At 47.1% G+C, this 14,022-nt stretch overlaps 1 protein-coding gene across 15 annotated transcripts in view; it reads left to right on the top strand.

Annotated features, from left to right (window-relative positions):
* KIF1B (kinesin family member 1B) overlaps nucleotides 1-14,022 on the top strand; it is a 213,454-nt gene that overhangs the window by 116,474 nt on the left and 82,958 nt on the right. For 9 of the 15 annotated variants that reach the window (XM_056543037.1, XM_056543028.1, XM_056543040.1 and 6 more), the window contains one exon: nucleotides 13,491-13,735. In XM_056543037.1, coding sequence (XP_056399012.1) covers nucleotides 13,491-13,735 — 245 coding nt within the window. The remainder of the gene's footprint in view (nucleotides 1-13,490; nucleotides 13,736-14,022) is intronic. The other 6 variants (XM_056543038.1, XM_056543034.1, XM_056543033.1 and 3 more) reach the window with 1 other exon arrangement.

The following is a 14,022-nucleotide window of genomic DNA, read 5'->3' as shown; positions in this document are numbered from 1 at the left end:
AGTACAGGATAAGTAATGTATGTACACAGTGACCTCACCAGCAGAATTGTGAGTACAGCTCTGGAGTATAATACAGGATATAACTCAGGATCAGTACAGGATAAGTAATGTAATGTATGTACACAGTGACCCCACCAGCAGAATAGTGAGTGCAGCTCTGGAGTATAATACAGGATATAACTCAGGATCAGTACAGGATAAGTAATGTAATGTATGTACACAGTGACCTCACCAGCAGAATAGTGAGTACAGCTCTGGAGGGTGTGGTCGCTAGGTGTGTCTGTTGCTGAGCTCCTGAGACTCCAGACTTCCAGAGGAGAGAGGCTGATTTTTCCACCTGCTTTCCCAGGAAGGTGGCAGATTCCTGGGGGAGCCATCAGCATGAATCCCCTGACCTCCACTCCTCGGTCCAGGCTGGCGAGGGGTGTAGAGGGAAAGCTACCAGCCAGTGCCCCGGCTGGAGGGGTTAGAAGATCTGGCAGGGTCCGCAGCGATGTGGATTCTGTCCCTCCAGCAATGGTTGGAAGCCGCAAGGCTCTCAGCCAGGAAGAAAAGCCTGCAAGCAAGACAAGTTTAAAGAAGGTCTCTGCAGCACAGAAGAGCTCCTCCAAGAGCCAGGTTGTGGAGCAGTGGGGCCAGAGAAGACCCAAGGAGTCTATGGCGACATACAGCTCCAGACTTGCTGCCAAGATTAGCGAGTACGAACTCCTTGGGAAGAAGCTGAGGGAGCTGAGAGAGGAGCTAAAGTTTGCAAAGTATCAGGTGAGCACAACTACCAAGCGCAGGAAACCAGAGTACTCTGCAAGGGTTAAGTCCTTGAGGCTGGAGCTGGAGGAGACTGAGCTGAGGAGAATGGCTGTCCTGGAGGGGAGCGATTTATTTAGGGAGAAACTTCTTAATGAGGATCGCTCCTCCAGGATGAAATCCCCAGTAAAAGAAGAGGAGATTGGGGGTGATTGTTCAGCAGATGAGAGCAGTAGTGAGGATGAGGTCCAAGAAATGGAGGCTGAAGAGGCTAAGGTGCTGGCAAGTGGGGAAGCTGTGGAAGCCAAGCCGCAGCCAATGCAGGGTGTAAACATGTCCCAAGCAAGTCTACCTGCAGGACAAGTGGCATTACCATCTTCATCGTGCGAGAGTGCTGGCGAGGAGGAAGAGGGTTGTGGTGGCGCCCTGCTGGCACAAATTGTAAAGATGGAGTCCCCCATGCATTTGGATAATTTTAGTTTTGGCGACGACCTTGGAGAGGAACAAATAATAAAAAAGAAGAAGAAAAGGCAGAAAAAAACATCTGAGCAAGTAAGCCTGATTTATGTTCCTTTTGTGCACCCTGGGCCGGCTACAAAGTCAGTTCAGGGTGCAGACCCTGGTAATCTGCCTGTCCCCCCTTCTGCAAATGTGGAGCGGGGCCAGAACACCTGGGATAATAAAGTAAAGATGGGGGAAAGCGCTGACCTCGCTTGTCATAGTAGCGGGGCCAGCACCGGCAAAGATACGGCCAAGGGGCCGGACAGTGTTGCGGACAAGGTAGCATGTCCCCAGTTAGGGGATATTGGCGTTGCGGGGCACTCCTCTGCAGGTGACGGGGGAAGTGTCCAGGTGGCAGAGGTTGGTATGGAGCTCGGGCGGCCGGGCAATTATAAAGACAAGGGAGAGGGCAGCTCCCAGAAAAGGTCTGGCACTGCGGGGCACTCCTCTGCAGGCAAAGGGGGGAGTGTCCAGGTGTCTGGAACCGGAGCGCCATTCTCGGCGGCCCAGTCAGCGGTGTCTGGCTCTTTTGAGTTGTGGCGCTGTGGTGGGGCTGCTGTGGGTGGAGCTGGCGGTGGAGGACTGGTACCACAGGAACATGGACATGATACAACCCATGCAATGTTAGTAGCAGTTAAAGAAATTGAAGCCGAGGTATTGGCGGAGGCCGAGGGCAAAGTATGCGACAAAGCAGCTTCTTCCGATATTTCTAAAGGGAAGACTGCTGCAAGGTTGAGTGTGCCCAATGAAGCCAATGATGCAAGTGTAAAGCCCGGCATCATAAAGCCAGCAAGATTACATCCCGGCCAGTCCAGTGCAGCTAGGCAGGAGGAGACAGGCACAAGTGTTATGTATAATGTTACTGCCTCTACTGTTGTTTCTGGGGGGAGTGGTGTCGGTCCGGCTGCCCCCCCGGTAGCGACTGCTCCAATAAGGAGTTATGCTAATGTCGCTGCTGGGGGTCCCAGGGGATCCTCATCTCTTAATCCAGGGGAAGGTAACTTGCAACAGCGCCTCCTGGAGGCTTTAAGGAGAGGGGATAGAACGCTCCAGGTAGAGGGCCGGGAGGTCGACTTGTCTTTTTGGATAGAAAGACATGGACTTGGGGCATTCCGAGAGCATAATGGGGAGGTGGTCTGGTCCCTTCCAACAAGCGGGCAGGAGCGTGGCCGGAGGAATGTGGCCCGTCTGGTATGGAGAGGCGGTGATGCATGCCCTTCTAGGGCAAAAGTTGTGGAGCTTCTTTTCCAGATGGGATTCAGGGCTAATGACATCTTTGCTCTGATCCACCCCTTCGGTACCTCTGAGTTCGACATCAGTTTTGTGAAGCCAGAAGGGCTTGAGCTCTTTTGGTCTAATCACGCACTGGTGAAGGACGAGCCTGTCTGGCAGGATTTCGCTGTGAAGGCGGTATCCCGCCAGAGTTTTGTCAAGAAAGTGACCGTTCTGACACGTAACGAGTCTCTTTCTTGCTATGACATAATGACCTGGCTGAGCAGGTATGGGGAGGTGACGGACGTCCCCAAGAAAAATCTGGATGAACATGGCATTTGGTCTGGAGCCTGGACGTTTTCCGTCCGCCTCCGCCGTTCAGGTAACACTGTCGCACACATTCCATCAGCCGCCTTTCTCGGCCGCGATAGGATCCAAGTCTTTTACCAGGGACAGCCGAAGCTGTGCCACAAGTGTGGTGATCCCACACACTTTAGCGCAAACTGCACTAAGCAGATGTGCGCATTGTGCGGTGCGGAGGGTCATCTGGCTGCAACCTGTGGCCAGATTCGCTGTAACCTGTGTGGTGACCTTGGTCACCCATTTAGCCGGTGTCCCCGCTCATTCTCCAATGCTGTGACCACCCGGGATGGGGAGAGCAGTGAGGTTGCCTCATCTGGGGTGGGGACCAGCAGAGGAGAAGGGGCACTAGAGCCAATGAAGAAAGTTAAGAACAAGAGCCCCTCTAAGCTTAGGAGGGAGGAGAGGCGCAGAAGGAGCAGGGATCTTGAAAGTTCCCTGGTAGAAGGTGCAGTCCGGGATCCTGCTCCCGACGCTGGCTCAGAGAAGACAGCTGAGGCTCTTGGGGACGCCGAGTTAGGTGAAGAGATAAGGAAACTTCGTAAAGAGGAGGCAAATAGGGCCATTTCCTCAAGTTCCTCTCAATATGAAAGTTTGGATGAGGAAGATGGGAAAGGGCAAAAGGAAAAACAAAAGTGCGGCAGAAGGAGGCAGGGCCAGAGGGTACTCAGGGCATCATCTTCCTCCTCCGGTGTTGCAGGCCAAGTGCCTGGGAAAAGCCTGACCAACCCCCCTCTGATCGTTCTATCCAATAGGTATCGGGCCCTTGGCAAGGACTCTTCCCTTTCTTTGGAGGGGGAGGCTGAGAGTCTTTGTTCAGAGGCGGAGGAACCTCCGGGAGGTGCTGAGCCTGTTCCTTCTGAGGTAACTTCCTTGGGAGGGCAGGTGGCCCCTGGGTCAGGAGATGAGGATCGTGGGATGGATATGTCAGCATCCCTAAAGAGGTCTAAAAAGAAGGAAAGGGGGTCTTCTTCTGATGGGGAAGGGGGGAAGAAGAAGGGTAAGAGGTAAATGAGATAGGCCATTCAACTTGATCACTCAGGATGGTGGCACTCACCCCATTGACGCTGGCATCCATTAACTGTGCCAGCATTAAGTCTGATATGGCTAGATTTGCAGCCTTTGATTTTCTCGGCCGAGTTGAAGCCGACATTTTGTATCTGCAAGAGACCAGGTTGTCAGATCTAGCCTCCCTGGTAAAAGCCAGGAGAGAGTGGAGGCGCGGCCCCTCCCACTGGTCTCTTGCGGCTGAGCCATATAGTGGGGTGGCGGTCCTTTTTACCGCTCCTGTTGAATGCAGACGGGTTATCGAGTTGGAAATGGGGAGGTGCCTGATCTTAGATGTCCTCATGAAGGGGCAAGAGCTCCGGCTCATTAACATCTACGCCCCACAAACAAAGTGGGACCGTAAAAGCCTCTTTATGAGGATCAAGCCCTTCCTTTTTACAAGTCGGCAAGTGATCTTTGGAGGGGACTTCAATACTGTCACGAGGTCCCAAGATAGGAGAGGCTCCAATGGTCCGCTGGCTTATGACAGTACAGCCCTCAATAGCATAGTTAGGGAAGCTCGCCTAGAGGACGCCCACATCCGGAGCCCCTCAGGCCACGCGGGTTTCACCTATCATCGAGGTAGCTGCAGGTCTAGGATAGACAGGTTTTATTTAAAGGAGGAAGCCGTCTCTTCCGCAGTGTCCGTGATTGAGGTGGAGTTCTCCGATCACTGTATGATTTTGTTTTCCTTGAATGTTTCAGAGACCCCCCGGATGGGTAAAGGTTATTGGAAGCTGAATTCGTCCCTCCTGGAGGAAGCGGAGATAAGACAGTCCTTTGAGGATTTTCTTCAGAGTCAGGTACCTTTACTGGGCCTTTGTAGTAGTAAGTCAGAGTGGTGGGAGATATTCAAGAAGCGGGTTGCGGGGTTCTTCCGCCAGCTCTCGAGCCTCAGGTCCCTGAACAGGTATCGCCTGTATCAGGGTCTGAGGAGGAAACTCGAGCTTCTCGTCTCGACTGGAGGTAGCCGAGAGGATATCTCCAGAGTGAAATCCTTGCTGATGAGGTGTCAGTACGATAGGCACGCATCTTTGGTTTTTGAGAGGGATTTCGGGAAGTACCGCTCGCCCGACCCTTACAGAAACTGTAAGATGTCAGTGAGTAGTAAAGTCATTTCAGGACTGATCGATAGTACGGGATCTCTGAATCGGTCCAGATCAGGGATCCTGGAGGTTGTCAGATCCTTCTACTCACACCTCTTGGGGAGGAAGGATCTAGATCGGGACAAGATGTCGGCTTTCCTGGCTGAAACCATTCCTGAGCCAGGGGTAGACCCCTCTCTTGATGTTTTGGCAGAAGAAATCAGGGAAGAGGAAGTGAGACTGGCGATCGAGGGGCTTGCCCCTAAGAAGTCTCCAGGTCCGGATGGCTTAACATCCGAGTGGTACAGGACCTTTAAGGAGTCTTTAGCTCCCCTCTTGACTGAGGTATTTAATGAGTGTCTCTCCTCGGGCACTCTGCCAAAGTCAATGAGGAGGTCGGCCCTGATTCTTCTCTCAAAGGGTAAAGATCCTAGCCGGATTGAGAATTGGAGACCCATAGCTCTTCTCAATACGGACAGGAAGCTTCTGGCCAAGATACTGTTTAATCGGTTGGTGAAGTTTGCACCCCGGCTCCTTTCGGGGGCCCAGCACTGCTCTGTTCCGGGCCGAAGCACCTTAAGTGCTGTCCTCAGTGTCAGGGAGGCAGTGGAGCGGAGTAGTGCGGGTCTCTGGAAGGGGTACTTGTTGTCCCTGGATCAGGCCAAAGCATTTGATCGGGTGAACCACGAGTACCTCTGGTCCGTCCTCCTGAGATATGGCTTACCGAGTACTTTTGTGAATTGGCTTGTCACCATATATGCAGGGGCAGAGAGTTTCCCACTGGTGAACGGTTGGTCTGGCCGCTCTTTTGAAGTGGGGTCCGGAGTCCGTCAGGGTTGTCCTTTGAGCCCGCTGTTATACGTGTTCGCAATCGATCCCTTCGTTCGGAGGGTAGATTGTGGGCCGTTAGCGGGAGTCGGGATGAGTCTGGCGGAGCTGGATGTCGCCCAGAGAGTGGTGGCGTACGCTGATGATGTCACCATTTTCGTCTCCTCGAGGGTGGAGGTCGAGGTGGTGATGTCGGAGGTGGATCGTTACTCGGAGGCATCCGGGTCCAAGATCAATCGGGATAAGTGTGAAAGTCTCTGGCTGGGAGGGGGAGATCCCACGTTTGATCTCCCGGACACCCTTCCAGGGCTCCAAGAGTCAGCAAAAGTTTTGGGCATCACATTCGGCCAGGATGATTATCCCACCAAAAACTGGGACGGTAAGCTCCAGGATGCCACTCAGAAGGTGGACCAGTGGAAGGGTTGGTCTATGACCCTCAGGGAAAGGGTACACCTGATCAAATCGTACCTGCTCCCCTTGTTTATCTATCTGGGCAGTGTATGTATCTTACCAGAGGCTTACTACACTAGGGTCTACAGCCTGTTTTTCCAACTGTTATGGGGGAACAGGTTGAACCTAGTCAAGAGGGAGGTTACGTACCGCACGAGGAGACTAGGGGGTTTATCTATGGTAAACCCTGTGGTGTTCTTAACGAACACCTTCTTGAAAGCCAACATCGCAAACCTCTGGAAAGAGAGGGCTCCTCCGTGGGTACTCTCCTGCAGGGAGTGGTTTCGGCCTTTCTTCCAGGAATGGGAGACAGGAGGGCAAGTGAAGGACCTCCGTACACCACATGGATATCTTCCGGCTTACGCTACCCCGACTCTGAAGGCGTTACGTCGGTGGGGTCTGGGAGTGTGGGAGATCAGGACCCAGTCAAGGCGTTCCCTTGACAAACGGGTTCTGTTGACCCACTTCCAGAAGCCTCTGGCGCTCAGGGACTGCCCAGGTCGGGATCTGAGGGTTGGTTTAAGTCTTTTGAACTCGAAACGGATCCCCCAGAAGTTTTGGGACTTGGCCTGGCGCTGCTTTCAGGGGAAGCTATGTGTAAGGGACAACCTGAAGTGTAGGAGCTCTGATGACCGGGACTGTCCCCGAGAAGAGTGCGGGAACACGCTGGAAAGCATGGACCACTTCCTGCTTCATTGTCCCTTTAATATAGGGGTCTACAACCGGGTGGGCGCTTCCATCGGCTGGAGTCAACTTGCCGGCCTTGCCTATCCGGAGTGGGCTTATGGAGCATTCAAGATCCTGGGTGGCCGAGATCGGTGCACATTATTTTTAGTTAGCTTAGTGGTTAGGTACCACACGTGGAATGCACGGTGTTTAGTATCTACACAGCGAAAAGTCCTCTCTGAGGTGGAGGTCTGTAGGAATATCACTGGTGACCTCGGGAAGATCAGGTCTTTAGAGTATGGCAGATTGGGTACAAGTAGGGCTTCCCTCCTATGGAGAGGGTTTTCATTTGATGTGCCCTAGATGCTGAACCCTTTGGGGGAGGCACCTTAATTCTGGTTAGGGATAGAGTGGTAGGGTCAGTGTAGGGTCAGTGTGTAGGGACAGCTTAAACTTTAGGGGCAGCGATAGTGTGAGTCTAGGGAAAGTAGGTGAGGGATAGGTTTAAAAATTATTTGGTATCTGGTCTGCCATACTCTGATCCCGGTGGAGGGCTGGCGCATGTCACCTTTAGCTTTTTGTTTTGTTTTAGAGAAATGAGTGTATGAAGGGCTTGCAGGTAACTGAACTTGGGCCTTACAATTGTTATGTTATGTATATAGTAATGTAGTTATATGTATAGTTATGTTATGTATATAGTTATGTTTATGTTAATAAGTGTATAGTATGTGTTTAAGTAATTATGTTGTGTGGCAAACCTTTTGGTGGCATGGCTGAATAGGCCTTGCTTTTACTTTTTTGTATATATGTATATAGGGGGCTATAGAATAGGTTGGGTGGGGGAATGGGGGGTAAGAGGTGAGCTGGGTGGAGCCATTGATGAACAATATTGGACTCCATGATGCCCGGCTCCTGGTGTGGATTATGGACTGGACTGGACATTTATACCATCTCATGGCCAGAGGGGCTGGAGGGGCTTTGGGATTAGATAGTGAAAGAATTGTTATTGTTATTCATTTACCTGTATTTCTGTATTACCGTATATGTATGCTTATTTAATGTTTAGTTACCTTTCGTTTTAGTTAAGGCAGCCGGATCTATTTGTTTTGAAATTTTTTTTTTTTTTTTTTTTTTTTAATATATATTAGGAGAGGATGGGTATGAGTGTGATATCCGCTAATGATGGTGGTGAGGATGGGTGTGAGCGAGTGTGGGATCGGAGGGAGGGAGAGAGAGAGGGAGAGAGGGAGAGAGAGAGGGAGAGAGAGAGGGAGAGAGAGAGAGAGGGAGAGAGAGAGAGAGGGAGGGAGAGAGAGAGAGAGGGAGAGAGAGAGAGAGAGAGGGAGAGAGGGAGAGAGGGAGAGAGAGAGAGAGAGAGAGAGAGAGAGAGAGAGAGGAAAAGGAAAAAAAAAAAGTCTATGTATGTTTATATGTATGTTTATACGTATGTTTATATGTATGTTTATATGTATGTTTTGTCTGTAATGTATCTGCTGCCTGTAAGTCAATATTTTCATTATGTCCAGGTTTGGACGGCTTTTATTTCCTATTGCCGGGCATGGCAGAGTTTTTGTTTGTGTAATTGGTGTGAGTTTGGTGTAATGTATGGTGTTGGGGTACACATATTATTTCATTAGTTTATATATACGTGTACGTAATTAGTTTTAGTTGAAACTGGACTGGCTGGTAAAAGTTTAGTTTTTGTTATAATGACAATTTGTCTTATTTTGTTTCATATTTATGGCGCATGTAAGCTGAGTTTATGTTATGTATTATTGATTATGTCTGTTATGTTTTAGATTTTTATAATAAAAAGATTTACAGGATATAACTCAGGGTCAGTACAGGATAAGTAATGTAATGTATTTACACAGTGACCTCACCAGCAGAATAGTGAGTACAGCTCTGGAGTATAATACAGGATATAACTCTGGATCAGTACAGGATAAGTAATGTAATGTATGTACACAGTGATCTCACCAGCAGAATAGTGAGTACAGCTCTGGAGTATAATACAGGATATAACTCCGGGTCAGTACAGGATAAGTAATGTAATGTATGTACACAGTGACCTCACCAGCAGAATAGTGAGTGCAGCTCTGGAGTATAATGCAGGATCAGTAAATGATATGTAATGTATTTACAAAGTTACATACATCTTTCTGTAGCTTGTATACTGTAGAATGGTCTTCACTGGTGGACTTATACTTTAGATATGGCTGTGTTACCTAGAGGAGACATGTTATTGATTACATTGATTAGTTCCATCTGGTTCTGGGATACTGAAGCCATAAGAGAGTTGGTGAAAGATCAGAGCCAAAGTGCATAGCATCTGTGTAGACGTAGGGAAAGAGGGTTCTTTCAGGCTTCAAAAGCCTTTTAGTGACTTTAACCCCTCTTTGCTGGGTAACATTAAGATATATACCGAGCTATAAGGATCTGTCTGAGATTTCCTGCCCATTAAAAGAGTCTCTGCTGCTACTCCGAGGATACTTATTGTTCTGCTGGGGAAACTTTGCATGATGGCTTTGCAATCTCTTACCAAGCGATCGCCATGTATCGTGTCAGTGATGCCTGAATTGCGTTCCATCTGCTGGAGTACTCCAACCACAAGCATTTATCACCTATCCACTGGCAATCGGTGAGGTTCTTAGGTCACTACCATAACTGATCGCCTGTCTGGTGGGTAGGTGATAAATGCTCATGGCTGGAATTACCCCTTTAGGGTACGTTCACACGTATGCAGATTTGATGCGCAGTATTTTCTGCTGCAGATTTCAATGTAAACTAAATGACCGATCACCGCTTCAAATCCTGCGCATCAAATCTGCGCAGGATTCTGTATGTGTGAACGTAGCCTTAAAGGGGTATTCCACTGGCCCGCGTTCAGAACTAAATGTTTTGTACGCGGTTTTTGCGCTGTGGGGGTCGACCATGCCCCTCGTTACATTGCGGCCACGCCCCCTCAATGCAAGTCTATGGGAGGGGGCGTGACTCTCGTCACGCCCCCTCCCATAGACTTGCATTGAGGGGGCGTGGCCGTGACATCACAAGGGGTGTGGGCGACCCCTGCAGCATGAAAACAGCGTTCGGAACATTGAGTTCCGAACACTGGCCAGTGGAATACCCCTTTAACAGTTGTTGTTGCGGATCAGGCAGATACATTTTTCTTCTTGGCTGCCTAAATTTTTTCCTCCCTTTTTTAAATAGGTTTTTCCAGTTTTTTGCAAATAAATCTTATGCTGTGTTAATAAAATCATCCAATTTTGTTATACACCTTGTATTTCTATTTCTCACAATTTTCTCTGCTTGCACATGATAGATATTATTTCTGACTCTTCGATTTTGAGAACCTGCCTTGATCTTCTGCCACAGCTTTGGGTTTGTTAAAGTGTATCAGGCAGTCCATGTCCTTAAAGAAGCACTCCGGGGAATTTTTTTTTTGCTTTTTTTTTATATGCTTTTTTGTGTTGTCCACAGTGCTCTCTGCTGACACCTGTTGTCTGTCTCAGGAACTGTCCAAAGCAGGAAAAAATCCCCATAGCAAACCTATTCTGCTCTGGACACTTCCTGACACGGACAGAGGTGTCAGCAGAGAGCACTGTGGACAACACAAAAGAGAAATTCAAAAAGTAAAGAATTTCCTCTGTAGCATACAGCTGCTAAAAAGTACTAAGATTTTTTAGTAGAAGTAATTTACAAATCGGTTTAACTTTCTGGCACCAGTGCATTTAAAAAAAAAAAATAATAATGTTTTCCACCGGAGTACCCCTTTAACGTTAAGACCTGCAGTGATCAAACACTTATCTCCTACGCTGTGGTTTGAAATATTCCTGTTCAAAGATGCAAGCAGAGATCTTATAAATGGTGAGAAAGGGATACACAAAGTCAATTATAAAGTTGTGGATGTGTTCACTATACAGTAATTGAGCTTTATTAGCATAAAACTGGACAATCCCTTAAAATCTCCTCTTTCTGGTCTTGCCTGCCTTTCTTTGCCCCCTTATCAATACTTTACCACTGGTTTGGCTTTGCTGGAAGATCTCGCTATTGCTTCATGCCCAACGCCGTACAGAGTCGTGCTGCCCCCTTGCTTCTTGCTCGGGAACTAATGGAATTGATGCGTTAGGATGTAACTTGTTTTTTTATGAATATCTTTTGTATTTTCCGACACTGATACCTCAAATAGTTGTATATAGGAACATTTCTCTCAGTTTTCAATTCAAGTCCTTCAGTAAACCCAAGTCCCTAACGCTTATATGTGTGGGTTCTGTATTGCGGCCATCTCTGGAGTATGTAGGGGCATTTATAAATAGGGTTGGTCTTCACGTCTGTTTTTGCCTTCTGGCTCCAGAAAGTTAAACAGATTTGTAAATTACTTCTATTAAAAAAATCTTAATCCTTTCATTACTTACGACCTTCTGAAGTTAAGGTTGTTCTTGTCTGTCTAAGTGCTCTCTGATGACACGTGTCTCGGGAAACGCCCAGTTTACAAGCAAATCCCCATAGCAAACCTCTTCTAAACTGGGCATTTCCCGAGACAGGTGTCATCAGAGAGCACTTAGACAGAAAAGAACAACCTTAACTTCAGAAGCTCATAAGTACTGAAAGGATTAAGATTTTTTAATAGAATTAATTTACAAATCTGTTTAACTTTCTGGAGCCAGTTGATATATAAAAAAAAGTTTTTTCCTGGAATACCCCTTTAACAATCAGCTTCATTGTGTGCACCATCTGCGGTCCATTGTATTCCAGCATTATCTAGTATGGAGAACATGTGGCCAGCAAATGCAATGGGTAGCAGTATATAGCCTAGGTGTCCAACTAGCGGCCCTTTCGCTGTTGCAAAACAACAACTCCCAGCATTCCCGGACAGCCAACGGCTGTCCGGGAATGCTGGGAGTTGTCGTTTTGCAACAGCTGGAGGTCCACAGGTTGGACACCTAAGGTATGGTCACAAAACACTTTCTTTGAGTAAACCTACTCAATGCCACATTTCAGGAGCTATCTCTGGGGGTACATTACCGTGGACTCCACTGATTGTTAGGGTGATGGGGTCTGTGATGCTCTTTAGAGTCCATTGACAGAACCTCCTTTGCATTCATTACACATCCATTGAACTTAAAGGGGTACTCCGGTGGAAAACATTTTTTTTTATTTTTTTATATCAACTGGTGCCAGAAAATTAAACAGATTTATAAATTACTTCTATTAAAAAAATCTTAATCCTTCCAGTACTTATTAGCTGCTGAATACTACAGAGGAAATTCTTTTCTTTTTGGAACACAGTGCTCTCTGCTGACATCTCTGTCCATTTTAGGAACTGTCCAGAGTAGGAGAAAATCCCCATAGCAAGCATATGCTGCTCTGGACAGTTCCTAAAATGGACAGAGATGTCAGCAGAGAGCACTGTGCTCATGATATCAGCAGACAGCTCTGTTTTTCAAACGGAAAATAATTTCCACTGTAGTATTCAGCAGCTATTAAGTACAGGAAGGATTAAGATTTTTTAATACAAGTAATTTACAAATCTGTTTAACTTTCTGGCACCAGTTGATTTAAAAAAAAAATAGTTTTTCACCAGAGTACCCCTTTAAAGGGGTACTCCGGTGGAAAACATTTATTTATTTATTTATTTTTTTAAATCACCTGGTGCCAGAAAGTTAAACAGATTTGTAAATGACTTCTATAAAAAAAAAGAAATCTTAAACCGTCCAGTACTTATTAGGAAGTTCCTTATTAGGAAGTTCTTTTCTTTTTGGATTTATTTTCTGTCTGTCCACAGTGCTCACTGCTGGCACCATTTTAGGAACTGTTCAGAGCAGTATATGTTTTCTATGGGGATTTTCTCCTGCTCTGGACAGTTCCTGATACAGACAGAGGTGTCAGCAGAGGGCACTTTGGACAGACAGAAATGAAATCCAAAAAGAAAATAATTTACTCTGTAGTATTCAGCAGCTAATAAGTACTGGAAGAATTAGGATTTTTTAATAGAAGTAATTTAGTAATCTGTTTAACTTTTTTGGCACCAGTTGATTTTAATTAATTTAAATTACATTTAATTAAATGTAGTCATTAATAGAACTACGTTACAAGGGTGGACGTGGCACCATCATTTTGCGTCCACAGAGAGTCCCACCTAATGGGCCCCCGCCGCTATACTAACTTCTGTGTGTCTTATTGCAGAATAGAAGTAAAATGTTTAGGTGCTCTACAAGCTTTGGAGACTTGGGTTTACCAATGTATAGATGCCACCACTATTCCAGAGTGCCATGAGCTAAGACGTGGCCTCTCTATTAGACTAAGACGCTAACGTAGAGGACAATGCTATTGATCTCTATGTATACAGTGTATAATCCATCATATTTTAGATCCATTGTGTATTTAGCATTGTGTCATTATGTAAGATAAGGGACATCCCGACCAAGTCTACTTTCCAGTTTCTCCTTTCTACTCGTCTTTCCTTGCTTTTGTGGTGCCACGACTTTCCGAGCTGCCATCATGAGTGATGTGATGCCGAATTTTCGCTATCCTGTCTCTCACCGTGGTTTCCCTCTCTCCTTGTTCCTCTTCCCTTGGCTTCTCTCCTACGTTCAGCTCTTCCTTCTGTGACCTGCCTCCCTCTCTCAGATATCAACGATAACCAGAACCTTAAGAATAAGTACTTGCTATCCAATGAGAATCAACGGCCTGGCAATTTCTCCACAGCCTCCATGAGCTCACTGGCATCTTCCCCATCATCCTGTTCTCTCAGTAGTCAGGTGGGGTTGTCTACGGTGACCAGCATCCAGGAAAGGATCATGTCCACCCCCGGAGGAGAGGAAGCCATTGAGCGGCTCAAGGTAAGCCGAAATGCATTTACATTGTCTCTCTATCAGGGTGAAGTGTGCAGAATGGGCCTTCACCCAACCATTCATGATGTATGCATCTCCATCATTACGTGAGGCAGTGGAGTCATCTGCAAAACAATAAGGATCACCTTAGATCCACCTTAGATCCATTCATCTTAGATGTAGAGTCTAAACTCACCGATCAGCCAACCATCCAATATGTATGGGGCCTTGTCATGGAAATATTAAAGGGGTATTCCAGGAAAAAACTTTTGTTTAGATCAACTAGCTCCAGAAAG

Source organism: Hyla sarda, chromosome 10, assembly GCF_029499605.1.
Source record: "Hyla sarda isolate aHylSar1 chromosome 10, aHylSar1.hap1, whole genome shotgun sequence".
Classification (NCBI taxonomy): Eukaryota; Metazoa; Chordata; class Amphibia; order Anura; family Hylidae; genus Hyla; species Hyla sarda.
This window is presented reverse-complemented; position numbering and strand designations above follow the sequence as displayed.